The 18,021-nt window shown below is 41.0% G+C and overlaps 1 protein-coding gene across 2 annotated transcripts in view; it reads right to left on the reverse strand.

Annotated features, from left to right (window-relative positions):
* Positions 1 to 15,878: 15,878 nt before the first annotated feature.
* IARS1 (isoleucyl-tRNA synthetase 1) overlaps positions 15,879 to 18,021 on the reverse strand; it is a 119,252-nt gene continuing 117,109 nt past the window's right edge. For both annotated transcript variants that reach the window (XM_049896102.1, XM_049896101.1), the window contains exon 34: positions 15,879 to 16,411. In XM_049896102.1, the coding sequence (XP_049752059.1) occupies positions 16,329 to 16,411 (83 nt within the window). In that variant the 3' untranslated portion in view covers positions 15,879 to 16,328. The remainder of the gene's footprint in view (positions 16,412 to 18,021) is intronic.

Below are 18,021 nucleotides of genomic sequence, written 5' to 3' on the forward strand. Positions count from 1 at the left end.
ACTGTTTTGGAAAGAGACAATGGAAAAGCTCAATATCATCTGTCAAAACAAGGTGAGGGGGCTGTTGAAAAGACCATCAATTGCTCATATGCAAGTTGAAGAAAATTAAAACAAGTCTCAAGAGCCAAAGTATGACGTTGAGTATATCCCACCTGAATTTAGAGACCATCTCAACAATAGATTTGACATATTCAACACTAATGACTGAAGACCAGACAAGTTGTGGGATGATATCGAGGACATCATACATGAAAAAAGCAAGAGATCATTAAAAAGATAGGAAAGAAAGAAAAGACCAACGTATATGTCAGAAGGGACTCTGAAAAGTGCTCCTGAACATAGAGTAGCTAAAACAGAAAAAATGATGAAGTAAAAGAGCTGAAAAGAAGATTTCAAAGGGCATCTCAAGAAGAAAAGTAAAGTATGATAATGAAATGTGCAAAGACCTGGAGTTAGAAAACCAAAAGGGAAGAACATGCTCAGCATTTCTCAAGTTGAAAGAAATGAAGAAAAAGTTCAAGTCTCGAGTTGCAACATTGAAGGATTCCACGGGGAGAATACCAAACGATGTAGGAAGCATCAAAAGAAGATGGAAGTAACCTACATAAGAGAAAAACATGCCATGCTCGTGGATAGGGAGACTCAACATTGTGAAAATATCTATTCTACCCAAAGCAAGCTACAGATGCAATGCAATCCCAAATCAAATTCCAACGGCATTTTTTAATGAGGTAGAAAAACAAATCACAAACTTCATATGGAAAAGGAAGAGGCCCCAAATAAGTAAAACATTACTGAAGAACAAAGTGGGAGGCCTCACACTACCTGATTGTAGAACCAATTATACCACCAAGGTATAATGGGCCAGAATTGAAAACCCAGACACAAATCCATCCACCTATGAGCAGCTGATATTTCAGAAACACCCAAAGTCCGTTAAATGGGGAAAGGACAGTCTCTTTAACAAATGGTGCTGGCAAAGCTGGATATTTATCTGCAAAAAAAAAGAAACAGGACCCATAACTCACACCACACACAAAAGCTAACTCGAAATGAACCAAAGACTTAAATATAAAATCTAAAACGATAAAGATCATGGAAGAAAAAATAAGGAGCCCTAATACATGGCAAAAAAAATATACAAACCATAACTAACAATGCACAAATGCCAGAAGAGAAACTGATAACTGGGAGCTCCTAAAAATCAAACAATTATGTTCATCAAAAGAGTAAAAAGAGAACCTACGACCTGGGAATAAAATTTTGGCTATGACATATCTGATAAGGGTCTAATCTTTAAAATCTACAAGATACTGCAACACCTTAACAACAAACTCAATTAAAAAATGGGCAAAAGATGAACAGATGCTTCACCAAAAAAGACATTCAGGCACCTGACAGACACATGAGGAAATGCTCTAGATCATAGCCATAGAGAAAAGCAAATCAAAACTACAATGAGGTACCATCTCACCCCAACAAGGCTGGCACTAATCTAAAAAACACAAAATAATAAATATTGGAGATGTTGTGGAGAAATTGGAACACTTATGCAGCTGGTGAGAATGTAAAATGGTAAAACCACTTTGGAAAATGATTTGATGCTTCTTTAAAAAGCTAGAAATAGAAGTACCATACAATCCAGCAATCCCATTCCTAGAAATATATCCTAGAGAAATAAGCGCTGTCACACAAATAGACATATGCCCACCCATGTTCATTGTAGCATTGTTTGCAATAGCAAAAAGATGGAAACAACCTAGGTACCCATCAACAGATGAATGGATAAACTATGGTATATGCACACAATGGTATACTATGCAACTATAAAGAACAATGATGAATCCATGAAACATCTCACAACATGAATGAATCTGGAGAGCATTATGTGAGTGAAATTAGCCAGTCACAAAAGGACAAATATTATATGAGACCACAGTTTTAAGAACTCAAGAAAAGGTTTAACAAAGAAAAAAGCATTCTTTGATGGTTACCAGGGTGGGGAGGGAGAGAGAGAGGAACTCACTAGATAGTAGACAAGGATTAACTTCAGTGAAGAGAAGGCCATCATAAAATACAGGGGAAGTCAGCACAACTGGGCCAAAGCAAAAGATAAGAAGTTTCCTGGACACATCCAAACACATTGAGGGACAGAGTAGCTGGGGCTGGGGACTGGAGACCACAGTTTTGGGGGATGTGTAGGTCATTTGGCATAACAAAGTTTTTTTAAGAAAATGTTCCGAATCCCACTTTGGTGAGTGGTGTCTGGGGTCTTAAAAACTTATGGGCAGCCATATAAGATGCATCGATTTGTCCCATCCCACTTGGAGCAAAAGAGGATGAAGAGCACCAAAGACACAAGAAAGTATTAGCCCATGAGACTAACGGATGATATAAACAAGAGACGCCATCAGCCTGAGACCAGAACTAGATGGTGCCTGGCTACCACCAATGACCGCCCTGACAGGGAACACAACAGAGAGTCCCAGCTAGCAGGAGAAAAGTGTGGAGGAGAACTCAAATTCACATATAAAGACCAGACTTAAGGATGTGGCAGAGACTGGATGAACTCCTGAAACTATGGACCTGGGACACTCTGTTAACCCAGAACTGAAACCATTCTGGAAGCCCACTCTTCAGACAAAGATTAGACAGGACTATAAAACAAAAAATAATACACACGAGGAGTGTGCTGCTTAGTTCAATCAGATACACAAGACCAAATGGACAGCTCTTGTCCGGTAGCAGGAAGGGACGGGAACCAGTTAAATGGACACAGGGTACCAGAGTAGAAAGGGGGAGTGTGTTGTCACATTATGGGGATTGCAACTAAAGTCAGAAAGCAATATGTATATAAATTGTTGCATGAGAAATTAACCTGAGTTGTAAACTTTCACCTAAAGCACAATTTAAAAAAAAAGAGGAAGAAGATAGAAGGAATACACACAGTCACTGTACCAAAAAGAACTGGTCGATGTTCAACCAATTCCGGAGGTAGCATATGATCAAGAACCGATGGTACTGAAGGAAGAGGTCCAAGGTGCACTGAAAGCATTGGCGAAAAACAAGGCTCCAGAAACTGAAGGGATACCAATTGAGATGTTTCAACAAATGGATGCAGCACTGGAAGTCTTCACCAGTCTATGCCAAGAAATTTGGAAGACAGCTATCTGGCCAACCATCTGGAAAAGATGCATATTTTTACCCATTCCAAAGAAAGGGAACCCAACAGAATGTGGAAACTATTGAACAATATTAATATCACACTCAAGTAAAATTTTGCTGAAGATCATTCAAAAGTGGTTGCAGCAGTACATCAACAGAGAAATGCCAGAAATTCAAGCCGATTCAGAAGAAGACATGGAACAAGGGATATCATTGCTGACATCAGATGGATTATGGCTGAAAATACAGAGTATCAGAAAGATGTCTACCTGTGTTTTATTGACTATGCAAAGACATTCGACTGTGTGAGTGATAACAAATTATGGATAACACTTCAAAAAAAGGGAATTTCAGGACACTTAATTGGGTTCTTGAGGAACCTGTACTTAGACCAATAGGCAGCCATTTAAATAAAACAAGGGGATACTGTGTGGTTTAAAGTCAGGAAAGGCGTGTGTCAGGGTTGTATTCTTTCACCATACTTATTCAGTCCGTATGCTGAGCAAACAATCTGAGAAGCTGGACTATATGAAGCACACAGCATCAGGATTGGTGGAAGACTCATTAACAACCTGTGTTATGCAGATGACACTACCTTGCTTGCTGAAAGTGAAGAGGACTTGAAGTACTTACTGATGAAGATCAAAGACTATAGCCTTCAGTATGAATTACACCTCAACATAAAGAAAACATAAATCCTCACAATTGGACCAATAAGCAACATGATGATAAATGGAGAAAAGACCGAAGTTGTCAAGGATTTCATTTTACTTGGATCCACAATCAACGGCCATGGAAGCAGCTCAAGAAATCAAAGGATGCATTGCATTGGGAAAATCTGCTGCAAAAGATCTTTTTAAAGTATTAAAAACCAAAGATGTTACCTTAAGGACTAAGGTGTGCCTAACCCAAGCCATGGTGTTTTCAATCGCCTCATATGCATGTGAAAGCTGGACAATGAATAAGGAAGACTGAAGGAGAATTAACAACTTTGAATTATGGTGTTTGCAAAGAATATTGACTATAGCATGGACTGCCAGAAAAACAAACAAATCTAGAATGCTCATTGGAAGCAAGGATGGCAAAACTTGGTCTCACATAGCCTAGAAGCCAGTATCGGTAGTGTGGAATTGTTTTTTGAGAATATTCAGCATTGTCTTGTAAAGTATCCGCCTCAGGCATGCCTAGGCAATGACTCAGACAAGGGCTCTTTAGATGCAGCTGGGCTAATCTCATTAAATGGGAGTGGAAGGGCTAATGTTTTTACTTGTCAGGGTGGTTTAGCAGACAAACATGGAGTAATCTCTTCAGATGGGAGTGGTTCTGTTGGCTGGAGTGATTCAACGGAATTTAGGGGCTCGAGTGTGTCCAGCTTCCTGATTATCTGCCCATATGTCTCCATCCTAAATTTTAGGATCCCATTTCTTCCCAATCAATGCCCTCACTTTAACTTCCGACTCCACTGAAGGTTGGCAATTCAGTTGGCATTGTAATTCAGCCACTCTTACGATAAGGCTCTGGTTTGGTTGTCGGTAATTTCAGCTCTGTTACTACAAGAAATAAGGCTTTTTTTCAAAGCGCAAGTGGAAACTGAGGTCATTTATGCGGCACATGAGCTTTGACTCTGAAGCCTGAGCACATCTCTTTCTTTCACCAGTTTGTCTAGTGAACGTATGACCAACCAACTAGCTTCCTTATACTTCTCATGAAGACGAAAGTGTAGATAGATATCACACGTGTTGACCTAGAGCCCCTCCTTTCACCAATACTTAATGCATTGGTGGCAATATTTTGCATATTTGTATTGCCATCCCACACCAGAGTCGTCAACATCTTTAAGACTAACCAGACTTGAGAACCAATTTAGAAAACCCATTCTTACAATTTTGTTTCTCTAGAACCAGTCTCGGTACCAAATGTCCTAGGCTAAGTTCTCTAGAGAAGCAAAACCAGTAAAGCGTATAAATATATAGAGATTTATATCAAGGAAATGACTCATGTGGTTGTAGAGGCTGGAATGTCCCAAGTCTGTGGGTCAGGATAGAGGCTTCTCCTGATTCGTGGAGCCACAGGGGCTGGTGAACCCACGGTAGCAGGGCTCTTGCTCACAGGCTGTGAAGATTGATGAATCCCAAGATCGGCAGGCAAGACTGCAGGTAAGCTGCTAGCTCAAGTCCCATGAACCAGAGGTCAGATGAACAGGAGCCAGATGCAGGATCCAGCTGGTGCAAAAAGTCCCCAGCCTTGACAAAATGTCCCCTTATATTCAATGCAGGCCACACACCCAAGGAGACTTCCTTTTTTTTTAAAAAAATTTGTACTTTAGATGATAGTTTGCAGAACAAACTAGTTTCTCATTAAACAGTTAGTACACATATTGTTTTATGACATCAGTTAACCCCACGACATGTCAACACTCTCCCTTCTCAACCTTGGGTTCCTTATTACCACCTTTCCTGTCCCCTCCTGCCTTCTAGTCTTTGCCCCAGGGCTGGTGTGCCCCTTTAGTCATAAGGAAACTCCCTTTCAACTGATTGGCTACTCACGGTAAATCGCATCATGGGGGTGATCACATATCAGATCTCAACAAGGAAGTGATCACATTATATGACTGCCAAAACACACAGAATCATGGCCCAGGCAAGTTGACACACAATCTTAACCATCACAGACCTCTTGGATTATTTCTCTAATTTACCTCTCTTTTCTCTCCCATTTTGTATCTTTGTCTTTCTTTTTTTCTCTAATTTTGAGAAATTTCCTCAACAGTATTTTCTAACCATGCTATTTTTTTTTTTTTTTAGGGAATGGAGTTTTCTTCTTACTGCATTATTTCATTCCTCTAAGTTGTTTTTCTTTTTCTTTCTTCTCCTTAGCTTGTTTTGAACTCTTTCTTTCATGCTAGAGGTTTTTGTTAGATCTCTGTTTATTTCAGATGGAGTGATCATTAAGACTGGGAGGTTAAAATGCCAACTAATATAGGGTATGGGTGGGACTTGCCAACTTTAAGCTTACTTGTAGGGTGAGAAGAGTGGGCCATTTTTTTTAGTAATCTCTAGCATCAATACTTTCCATGGCTTGTTGGGCAGTATGTACATATATACTGCCCAACAGACCATGGAAAGTGTACACACACACACACACACACACTTAATCTCCATGTTTTCATGTAATAGAGAATTTGGCCTTGGCCAAAAAGGAAGACTGGCCTTTGCCATTGGGTTATGAGAGGAAATCTCTAGGCCCTTAGAATGTTATGCCTGATAGGAGTGTCTTTGCTTGCCTGGAAACCTTGTATCATACTGGATAGTCCTAACAATGTGACTTAGGGTAGGAGATTTGAGTCACATGGTATCAGCTGACTTGGAGACTGAAATTAACCATGTGGGAAATCTACCAATCAGTTATATCTATGTATTGGCACCCCAAGAAAACCTTTGGACACTGAAGCTCAGGTGAGCTTCCATGGTTGGCTACACTCCATGCATATTGTCACACATCAACTGTGACAGGGAGCATTATGTCCTGATTTCACAGGGTCCTGACCCCACAGGGAGTGGATAATGAAAGCTCTCCTGCACACTGTCCTATGCATCTCTCTCTCTCTGGCTTATTTTAATCTGTATTCTTTTCCTGTAATAAACTTTAACCATAAGTATATTAGCTTTCAATAAATTCTGTGAGTTCTTCTAGTGAATTACTGAACTTGAGGATTGTTTTGAGAACTCTCCAGATTTGCAATTAGTGCCAAAAATGAGGGCAGTCTTGGGGACTGTATCCTCTAAACTGGATAACTGGTTAACTTCACAGTTGGCCCCAAACTCTTCATAGTTGTGTCAGGAGAACAACCCATGTGCTTTGGGAAGAGAAAAAAATGAGAGGGAAGTGGTTGATAAACTTTTGGTTCCTAAATGGCTTCCTAGTCATGCATGGTATGGAACTACAGCTGTGTTGCAATCAGTTACTAGAGATAAAAGTCACCTGTGGAATTTAGAAGTGGTAGACCTAACTCCCAAGGAGTTGGCTTACTGGATACATATAGAAATGAAAAAAAAAAAAAAAAAAGCTAAATATATAATACTTTGGTTCTTGTATCTGTAACAGCTAAAATGAAAGAAAAAGACTCATGGGGCAGATTCTAATACTGGGCCAAGCTCAAATTTTGCCTGGTTTGAACTACGCCTGCTAAAATCAGGGTTGCCATCAAAGGGAAAAGTTATGCTGGGACAACAGACAGCACCTCTATGACCTCTAGTCACCAAGAAGGTAGAGCAAGGGGGGAGAGGGCAAGTCCAAGAAACTACTGAAAGCAGGGCACAGTGTGAAGCAGTTGTCTTATTTTGTGGACTGGTATCATGGGCTTCCTAAAACCTTTACTAAAATGGATTGTAAGGTGACAAATTTATGGGAAGTATCCTTGAGTTTGAATGCTGCAGGATATTTAGGTTGAGGGAGGACCCACAGTTCACTATTGAACAATCACAGATGGCCAGGCATGATCCAGACACAGAACAGGTTATTCCTGAGTGGACATCTAAGCTGGTGGACTGGATAATAGCCTCTGTAAAGGGAATTTACCTTGAAAAGGAAGATTGTCCTTCTCCACCTATAAATCCCAAGTGGAGCACCCCAGATTAAGTGGCTGATTTTTTTATGTACATATGCAAATCATTTTGAGCTGCATTTAAGATGATCAGGATATTCATCTACTGAATATAAGTCCCTTACCCACGTTATGGTAAATACTGTGATTACGGGAGCCCCATTTGCCTGGACACTTACTACTGCAAAATCAATGGGTTCAAGAACCCTTACTGAATGTTATCTCAGCTTTCCCTTATGGGCCTTACAGATGCTGAGAAAATAAGGGTGATTCATAAGAAAGTGGGAAAAGATAAAGGGGAGAGTAAAAGGACTTGTCTCAGCAGGGGAGAAATCTTTAGACTATTAAAAAAGCAAATGAATAAAGTGGACATTAATAGGGTTGAAACAAAGATCATAATGCAGTACTATAAGAGGTTGGGTGGATCAATGGGAGACCCTACTGGTACCTCAACATTAAAAGTTAAAAGCTCTGCTCTATGTACACCAAACCAAACCAAAACCAAACCCAGTGCCTTCGAGTCGATTCTGACTCATAGCAACCCTATAGGACAGACAGAGTAGAACTGCCCCATAGAGTTTCCAAGGAGTGCCTGGCAGATTCGAACTGCTGAAACTTTGGTTAGCAGCCATAGCACTTAACCATTACACCACCAGGGTTTCCCTATGTACGCCAGTGTGGAAGAATTAAAAAAGCTAGAGGGCAAAGATGACAAGGAGAAATCCCACCTGGAATTGCCAGGGACAATGGTCCTGCAGATAAATCAAGATAAAGATTGACAGAGGGGCCAGTGTCCTCTCCCTACCTCCCCACTGGAGACCCATTATGCACATGTGTGGGTAAAATAGTCAGGTGGTGAAGAGACTCTTTTGAGTCTCCTTGGGAAGTAAGCCCAAAGCACTGTGGTTCCAGAACCTGTTGGTAATGTCCTAATAGGGGCTTCAGTTAGATTGGGAATGTGTGGGAATGCAGTGGTTGATGGGAGTAAGGTGAAAGTTTGGATAAAAACTGGAATGTTTGATTGGAATTTACATCAGGTGGTTGCATCTCCTTTACCTGAATGTATTATGGGGATAGATACTGTGTATAAAGGGAACAGTTCCCCTATCTATTACTGTAAAATAGAAGACATATAGTCCACCCTGAGGCCAATATTAAGTACACATGCTAAATGGGAACCACTAGAACTGCTCCAGTCCACACAGGTTAACTTAGTATAGGATACATGGTGGATAAAAAGAAATGACCACTTTAATTAATGACATGTTAGAAGCAGGAATGCCGATAACAATGAGTTTTCTGTACAATAGTTCTGTATGAATTGTTAAAAAAAAAAAAAAGGGGCGGAGGGATGGCTCATAGACATTAACAATAGATGATAGAGGCTTAAATAGTGCCATCTATTTTTTTTTATAGCATCAGCAGGCCCTTATATGGTTTGGGCCATACAAATAATACATACAGAAGACTAAAGGAGACTGGTATTTCATGATTGATCTTGCAAATGCTTTTTTCTTTGCTTCACGTTGGAAAAGAACCAACTGCAGTTTGCTTTCACATGAGGATCCCATGTACATTTACTGTATTGCCACAAGGTTATCTGAATTCATCAGCTTAATGTCATACTTTGTTTAAGGTGGATTTGGACTTGATGAATATTCCAAGTGTTATTTTACACTACATTCATGATACTACAATATCAGAAGCTGAAGAAAAAGCTAGGACTGACTTAAATGCAATGGTGACACGCATGACTAACAGAGGCTGGTTGATAAATCCTGCAAAGATTCAGAGGCCTGCCCAAATGGTGAAATTCTTAGGAAAACCTTGGCAGTAACCATGGTGACATTCCACAGGTGACTAAAATAAACTGCGTTCATTGCCTACTCCTAGAACTAGTTGGTCTATTTGGATTTTGGAGAATGCATAGTCCACATCTGGGAATACTGTTAGCTCCTATTCATAAAATTATTCAAAATAAGGCTGTATTTGAATAGGAGCTAAAGTGGGATGCAGAGCAGAAAACACAGTATTATTTAAAAATATTTTTTAAAAGTAGTCTCTCTTTTTATGCCTTTGGGCCCCTGTGATGCATACTCAGAAGTGTGCAACATGTACTTATGAGACTGGCGCTTACAGCAAGTCTGTGAGTGCCACCCAGCCACAACCTCTGGGATGAACCAGAGCATTTCAGGAATATCTCATATGCCATTTGAGAGAAAATTACTAGCTAAGTCTCATTTCTTAAGAATTGTGTCAAGCAAGAGGCAAATAAATATCACATCAAATAGACATACCATGTTGCATATTATCCTCAAAGTGATGGTTTGGTAGAAAATTGGAATGGGCAATTGAGACATTAGCTGTCCAAAATGGGAGAGACAAAGGCATGCAGGGCTGGTTTACACACAGTGTATGCTACATTCAACATGAGGGGAGCCAATGGAGGGTCTCCGCTAGATTCCTCTTTTCTGGGGGATATGGGGAAGAGGAGCTGGGGGAAGGATGCTGATATGAATGAATTCTTTTTCCTATCACCTCAACTTTTTCTCCTACCTGATGCAGTGGTCTCAGGACCACGGCTGCAACTGTGGTACAGAGAAGCACAGATGATTTCCAAGCAAGAAATAGTAGCTATACGTTTAAACCTTTATGTCAGAATTCCTAATGGCCTGGTAGGGTAGATTGCGCCTTCAATGCATCTGGTAAAATTGGTGTTAATGGTGAATGCATTCCTGGTGGTTGAGGTAGCTCACTACCTCTGTACCTATGTAATCCTACCCTGTTTGGGAGTGAACTGAGGGGGAACCACTTGGTAGAATGGTATTGCTGCCAGCCATCTGGACCAGGACAGTGGCCAAACCTAACATCCCTTCCAGAGGAGGAAAAGTTTGGGTGATAAATGACAAATGTAGAGGAGAAATAGTAGCTGAGGGGAAAGGAAAGAATAAGTGGATGGCTTTAACAAAGAGAAGTTTATAGTAAAGTAGGCTAAAAGTCCAAATGCAGGGTGTCAGCTCCAGGGGAAGGCTTTCTCTCTCTGTTGGCCTTCTCATCAGTCTTCCCCTAGACTAGGAGCTTCTCTGTGCAGGGACCCTGGGTCCAAAGGACGAGCTCTGCTCCTGTTACTGCTTTCTTGGTGGTATGAGGTATCCCCGTCTCTCTGCTGACTTCTCTCATTTATATCTCAAGAGATTGCTCAAGACACAATCCAATCTTGCAGGTTGAGTCCTGCCTCACTAACACAACTGCTGCCCATCCTCCCTTATTAGCATCATAGAGGCAGGATTTACAACATATAGGAAAATCACACAATACCAGGAGTCATGGCCCAGCCAAATTAAGGCACACAATCTTTGGGGGACATAACTCAATCCATGACATACATCAAGAAAGCTCAGAGCAGAATATTTTCTCTTAGCACAGTTATACCAGATGACAAAAGGGTGAAGCTGTTTTGCTAAGACCACTCCTGTTTTTGTAACCTGTCAAGTGGAAACTTTGCAAATCTGAGTGGCATCATACTAGGAGAACATTCTGGTCATATGATATGACAAAATGGAGTGGCTGTTAATGACTAAATGGAATTCTAGTAATGTGCCAGTATCTTTTGACTTTAAATTTTTCAGGTTACATCTACTACAAAGAGTATCATTTGGGAAGGAATTTCCAGGAACTGCTCCCAACTGGAACATTGGATTGTGTGATGCAGGAATCTTGTGACCAATCACTATGTAATTCATTGAAAGCATAAATAGGTTCCTGGCTATAATGGATAAAATACAACGGTGGCATGCCTAACATGCCACAGTGTGCTGTGCCCAAATACACATCACCCTTGTTTTTGTGGATGGAAATTAAACAGAACTGAAAAGGATCATAGGTTTCTCATGGAATTAAAACAGTAGGCATCACACGGTGTGGTGGGTCCAAATTCTCCTGGGGAACAGCCTGACCCTGAGATGAGGAAGGCTATGGAAGGTCTTATGGCATCTGGGTGGGACTATACTCATCTTAGTATGTGGGTCCCAGCATTTCTGCGAACAAAACATGTACCCAAACTGCACTCAGGCCAATGGCACCACGCATGCAGGCTTAAACCCACGAGGCAGAAAAGGGGTTTAGGAGAGATACATGGCACTCTAGGCATCACGGGACAGGCTGGATATTCATTTTTCATGAGGAGTGGCCTTGAGAGGAATAAGATTTATTATCTAGAATAAGGAGATTGTATGGAATTGTCTCCCAGGAGGAAAGCAAGGGATGTGAGTCGGCTTGGAAAGATAATGACTCTTTAGTGAGGTGGATCAGGCAGACTCAATAAATGATGATGTATAATGCTAGGACCCAGCACTGGAAATGCCCTTGTACCCTGACCCAATAGGGCCTCTTGACTATTTTAATTTAGAATCAGAAGTAGTCTTGGGCAATGGCCCTCCATCATAGCTACTGAGGCCCTGGGGGCACACCCATGAAAATTTATGGACTTCAAAACCAATGGAAGTTCTCTGGGGGCATTTGGAATGTGTATCAATGAATTACAATCGCCATCACCTCTAGATCAGAACAAGAGATGTCCTGTAGTACACTTAATGGAGATAACTATTCCGAAAAAAAATTTTTTTTTTTTCCTCTTCAGAGGACGGAGGTAGCTGGACCGTGCTATATGACTGCACACAGTGAAAACCAGTCTCAGTACAAGCTTGTGAGCTGAGGCAGGGTGATTGGATTTGTCCCCAATTAACTTGGGACCCAGTAATAATCGATTTACGGCCAGTTGGAACAGCACACATCCATAATATGTGGTATATGGGCAAGGGGTGATTCTGTTGGGAAGACATAGCAAATACCTCTGCTTCTTGCTCACTTGTTCTGTAATGAAAGAAAACTGTACCATGACCATATTTCAATATGGTGTGACACTGACACTGTTGATAAGCTTCAACTGCCCCCTGTACATAAGTCATACAATATCTACACTGATGATCAACATGGTGGGAGACTGAGTTAAAACCTCCCCAACATGTAGTGACGATGGAAAATGACTAGCCTGAGAGACAACTGGATTTAGCTAACCATCCATAAATGTGTATGTTAATAGTTCTGTACAAGTTTAAGGTACAAATAGCAGATTAAGGAGTAACTGAGTAATCAAATTACTAAAAATTTATGCGCATAAATTTGAAAATGTACATAATGGCTTTACAAAACTTCTGTATCCTTTACATCTATCCCTAGCTCACTGTGTCCTACAAATGTTAGGCATATTCATGATACTACTACTGTATCTGTCATGTTAAAACAAAAAAACCAAACCCATTGCCATCGAGTTGATTCTGACTCATAGCGACCCTGTAGGGGTCGAACTACCGACCTTTTGGTTAGCAGCCAAGCTCCTAAATACTGTGCCACCAGGGCTCCCTGTCATATAAAGGCTGTATTAAATGTACATGCCATAACATGATCATTTTGCTGTAAGAGCCTTGGTCAAAGACCAGGGGTGGGCTGTGTACTAAAGAATTTGACTTTGCCCACAAAAAGCAAAGACGAGAAGGAAGGAACAGGAAACTGAATGGAAACAGGAAACCCAGGGCGGGGGAAGAGTTGACACATCACAGGGTTGGCAACCAGTGTCACAAAACAATCTGTGTATTAATTGTTCAGCAAGAAACTAATCTGCTCTGTAAACCTTCACCTAAAGCATGATAAAAAATAATTAAAAGGAAAAAAAATAATTTGGCTTTGCCTTCAACTTCTAAGAGGTAATATCTGGACCCGTGGAATATTATGCTTGATAGAAGTGTCTTTGCCTGGGGGCCTAGGGTCATACCAGATAGTCTTAACAATGTGACTTAGGGTCGCAGCTGGGCACACCTGCATAGTCTTATGGTGGAGGCTGGCCTCCCCAGATAGACCAACCATGTGACTTAGGGTAGGAGTTTTAGGTCACCCAGTATCAGTGGACCTGGAGACCGAGATTGATGACATAAGCAATCAGTCCATCAATGTGGCTATGTAATGTTCTTAGGTGCCGTCCAGTTGGTTCCAACTCACAGCAACCCTGTGTACAACAGAACGAAACACTGCCTGGGCCCGTGCCATACTCACAATCATTGCTATATTTGAGCCTATGGTTGCAGCCACTGTGTCAATTCATCTCATTGAGGGTCTTCCTCTTTTCCGCTGACCCTCTACTAAGCACGATGTCCTTCTCCAGGGACTGGTCCCTCCGGATAACATATCCAAAGTACATGAGATGCAGCCATGCCATCCTCACTTCTAAGGAGCATTCTGGCTGTACTTCTTCCAAGACAGATTTGTTCATTCAATATTCTTCAACAACACCATAATTCAAAGGCATCAGTTCTCCTTTGGTCTTCCTTATTGTCTGGCTTTCCCATGCATATGAAGTGATTGAAAATACCAATGGCGTGGGTCAGACGAACCTTGGTCCTCAAAGTGACTAAACTGTGCTGCTGTGATGCTGAAAGCTATGCCACTGGTATTCCAAATACCTGTGGGGTCATCCATGGTGGACACGGTTCAGCAGAGCTTCCAGACTAAGACAGACTAGGAAGAAGGACTTGGTGGTCTACTTTTGAAAAAGTTGGCCAGTGAAAAACCTTATGAATAGCAGCAGAACACTGCTTATGTAATACCCAAAAACCAAACTCATTGCCGTCAAGTCGGTTCTGACTCATAGCAACCCTATAGGACAGGACAGAGCTGCCCCATAGGGTTTCAAAGGAGCAGCTGGTGGATTAGCACCCAAACTCATAACCACTGCACTACCAGGGCTCTGCCTATGTAACAGAACTTCAATAAATGCTTTGGACAACAAAGTTGAGTGAGCTTCCCTAGCTGGCAATACTCTGTGTAGAATGTCACACACCAGTGCTGGGAGCATAATGTGTCCTGATTCCAGAGAGGAAAATCTTCATATTTTAAATCCTCCGACACTGACTTATGTGCCTCTTCCTTTGGCTGATTTTAATCTGTATCCTTTCCCTGTAATAAACCGTACCCAGAAGTATATATTTCAGTGAGTTCTGTGAGTCCTAGTGAATTGTCAAACTCCCAAACTAGTGAGCACTGTTGCCTTCAACTCAGCCACCAGGCCAGGTCGCTCCACTTTTCTAAATAAACTTCCAAGTGTCAGCTGTGGTGGGGTACGGACAATTGCCTAGCAATGTGGATATGGGGAGGAGCTCTAAGGCTCAAAGTACTTCTCGGTGTTTACCCAGTCTTCCCAGTTTCTGCCTCTCCTGACCCTTAGCTCCAGAGGCAGCAAATGCTGAGGATTCTGAGTGCTAAGAAGCTTGTTTCTTAGTTTTCCCATTGCTGCCTTAGGTTTTTTTTTTTCTTCTTTTTTTTTTTTTTTGCGGGGGGTCTATCCAGTTAGTTAATATTCATCTGTTTTCCAGTTCCTAAAATTCTGCTGTTTGTTGTCTCCTGTCTCCACAAAACCTTGCGGGTTTGTGTTTGAATGGCTTTACTGTAGCAGCTATAGAGGTGCCCACCTGCTGAGATCTCCCTTCAAGCGAATCTGCTGCGAGGAGTGTAGTGGCTAACAGCATCCAGCTGCTCCGCAGCCAGAGCCAACGAGGCGTCTGTGCCGAGGACATGCTCCCTCTGAGCCGCTCCCAGCCACCAACCTAGCAAATGGCAAGAACCAGGTCCTTTTCTACCCAACTTTGGACCCTCAGTCATCTACCCAAGAGTTTCTCAAAGTTGCACTGAAGTCTGAGGCTTGTTTTAATCAATCTTTTTTCTTTTTTTTTCTTTCTCTTTTTTCACAGGTATCAGACTTAGATTATACTTTGAAGGCTCTCTCCACCTCTTTCTGCTGCCTCTCCCCTTTGGCCCTTCATACATGTTTTCAATAAATTCTTGCATATCTAATTTTGTCTTGGCATCAGTTTCTGTGACGACCCAAATTAACACACAAGATTTTGAAAAGAAATAAAATTAGAGATGTAGACCACTGCCTCAACAGAGAAGTCACTATTAAGTTTTTGTGTTCTTCAGAGATTATTACTGACAAGTTTCATTAAATTAACCCAGTGCCCTCGAGATTTAATGTTTTTCATTAAATTACTAGTGAATTATTTCCAACACATTTATTATCTCAGAGAAAGTTTATTGTTCTGATTTAAATTTGAGAAACCACTGAATATTCCATTGAATTGCTCAGGAAAATCCAGACAGCAGGAATATATAACATGTCCATTCCTTCCAGAGGTCCCAAACACATTTTAAAAGTGTACATACTATGCCATTTAAATAACTTCTACCTTGAGAACTCAAGTACAGAAATAAACTCGGTAGTACTAAGGTAACGCTGAAACCTTCCCCCAAGATGACCGCATAGGTGTTTATGGTTAAGTGTCAATATTACCATGAGTTCTCATTACTTGATAAATCAATCCCATTTGAACTTTGGACCAAAAGCAGCATATTACACATGTACCAGAAGAAAATATCTTCATTGTGTCTGTGTGTGTGTTGGGAATGGGTGTAAGCCAGGGAAACGCTGACGGATCACATTAACAGGTGAACGTTAGACCTCTGCCGTTGTTGGGAATACAGAAACATATATGGTCTTCATATTCAAAGTCTTCATGGAGATTTCCTCTGTAATTTCTAATATGGACAGAAAAGTTAAAAATAATAAATTTTCTACCTTGTGCAGACAAATAGTTTTTCAAATGTTAACTGTCCAAGAGTCCCATCCTCCTCCCCTGCACAGACATTTCCTATGTCCACAGAAAAGGCCTAGAAGCAATGCTAACCCAGTAGCAATGAGTGTTCCTAGCACCTAGATTTCTTTCCCTGTAAGTGGAGGACCAGCTCTTCCCAGGTCTGGGTAAGTAAGAACACATGATAAGCCTAGGACAGCTTGCTATCCCAGAAAACAAGAAGTTATCAAACACTAAAGGGATGTCAAAGAATACAGAAGCCAATATGGCCAAAGATGGACAATCTGAGTATCCGCAAGTATAATGTAAATGCAGCTGAATAAAACACAATGAATACAGAAATACTCAAAATGAAAGGAGGAAAAAAAAAAAAAAACAGAAAAAGGAGAAAATTTTTAAAGTTAATTGCCTACTATGAGACATTTTGCTTCTGGCCAGTCCTGAATTCAAAGAGAAGAATCGGCTGTCTACTAAAACAGCTTTCTCCCCAGCTGGCAATCCTGGATGTGAAAATACTCTTAAAGCTGACTCCTTAACAAATAATTACAGGAATCTGGAAATGATATCTGGAGTCCACTGGAACAAGCAAGAAGGCATCAGTGCGTTTCTCAAATTGTAAGCATTATTTAGTCCTTCTAATTTACCAAGTTAGTAATACTTTATAAAAGATAGTTCTGAGCAGAGAAACGTGATGAAAATGAGGCTATAGATACTAGATTGGAAAGAGATACTGGACTGAAAAAAGCCCTAGTTTTGTGGTGATCTTGGGCTAGTCATTTAGCCTTTAAACTCGTACCTACTAAACGTCTGTTCAGTCAGTCTCACAGAGTAATAAGAATGCAATAAGACAGTATATGTAAGACCTGGTTACATGACTCACAGGTATTACTGATATCTAATCTATACAGACATGATTCTATCCCTGATCAGTTTTCACCATTCCCCCGTCTATGCACAGGATAAGTGAGACAATGGACTCTTCTTCGCCACACTGCTCAACAGGACTTGGTGACCAACAGACTTGCGGAATAAGTCCACTTAAGAATGTCTTTAAAGATATGCATAAAGTTATAAAAACAGGAGGCTACGTTTACAGATAACCTCTGCTACCATACCACAAAGAAAGTTGGAAGGAGAGTGAAGAAAGGCTTTCCTAGAGTGAAAGGTTCACACACATGGCCAGAAGACAGATAAAGAGCAGAATGGGAAGGATCTTGTGTGTTAAGCTAAAGATTCTCAAGTGTTAGGTAATGGGGAGCCTTGATGGCTCTAAGCAGAGGAACTTCATGGTAGTAATGTGCGGATCCAGGAAAATAATTTGAGGGGAGGAATACAGGCAGGAGACAGAGAGGTCATTTGAGAGGCTGTTTCGATGGATGAGGAGGCCCTAAACTGGATAAGAGCAACAGGGAGAAGGGAGAGTCACTGAAAAGAAATGTGAGATAGTGAGATAGTCTCATTATGAGGAGTGAAGCCTAGGACCTATAAAAACTGGGAAGACTAATGAAATCCTCTCACAAAAAAATGAATGAGGATCCCATGGCAAAAGGGTAA

This window comes from Elephas maximus, chromosome 9 (genome assembly GCF_024166365.1).
Source record: "Elephas maximus indicus isolate mEleMax1 chromosome 9, mEleMax1 primary haplotype, whole genome shotgun sequence".
NCBI classification, from domain to species: domain Eukaryota; kingdom Metazoa; phylum Chordata; class Mammalia; order Proboscidea; family Elephantidae; genus Elephas; species Elephas maximus.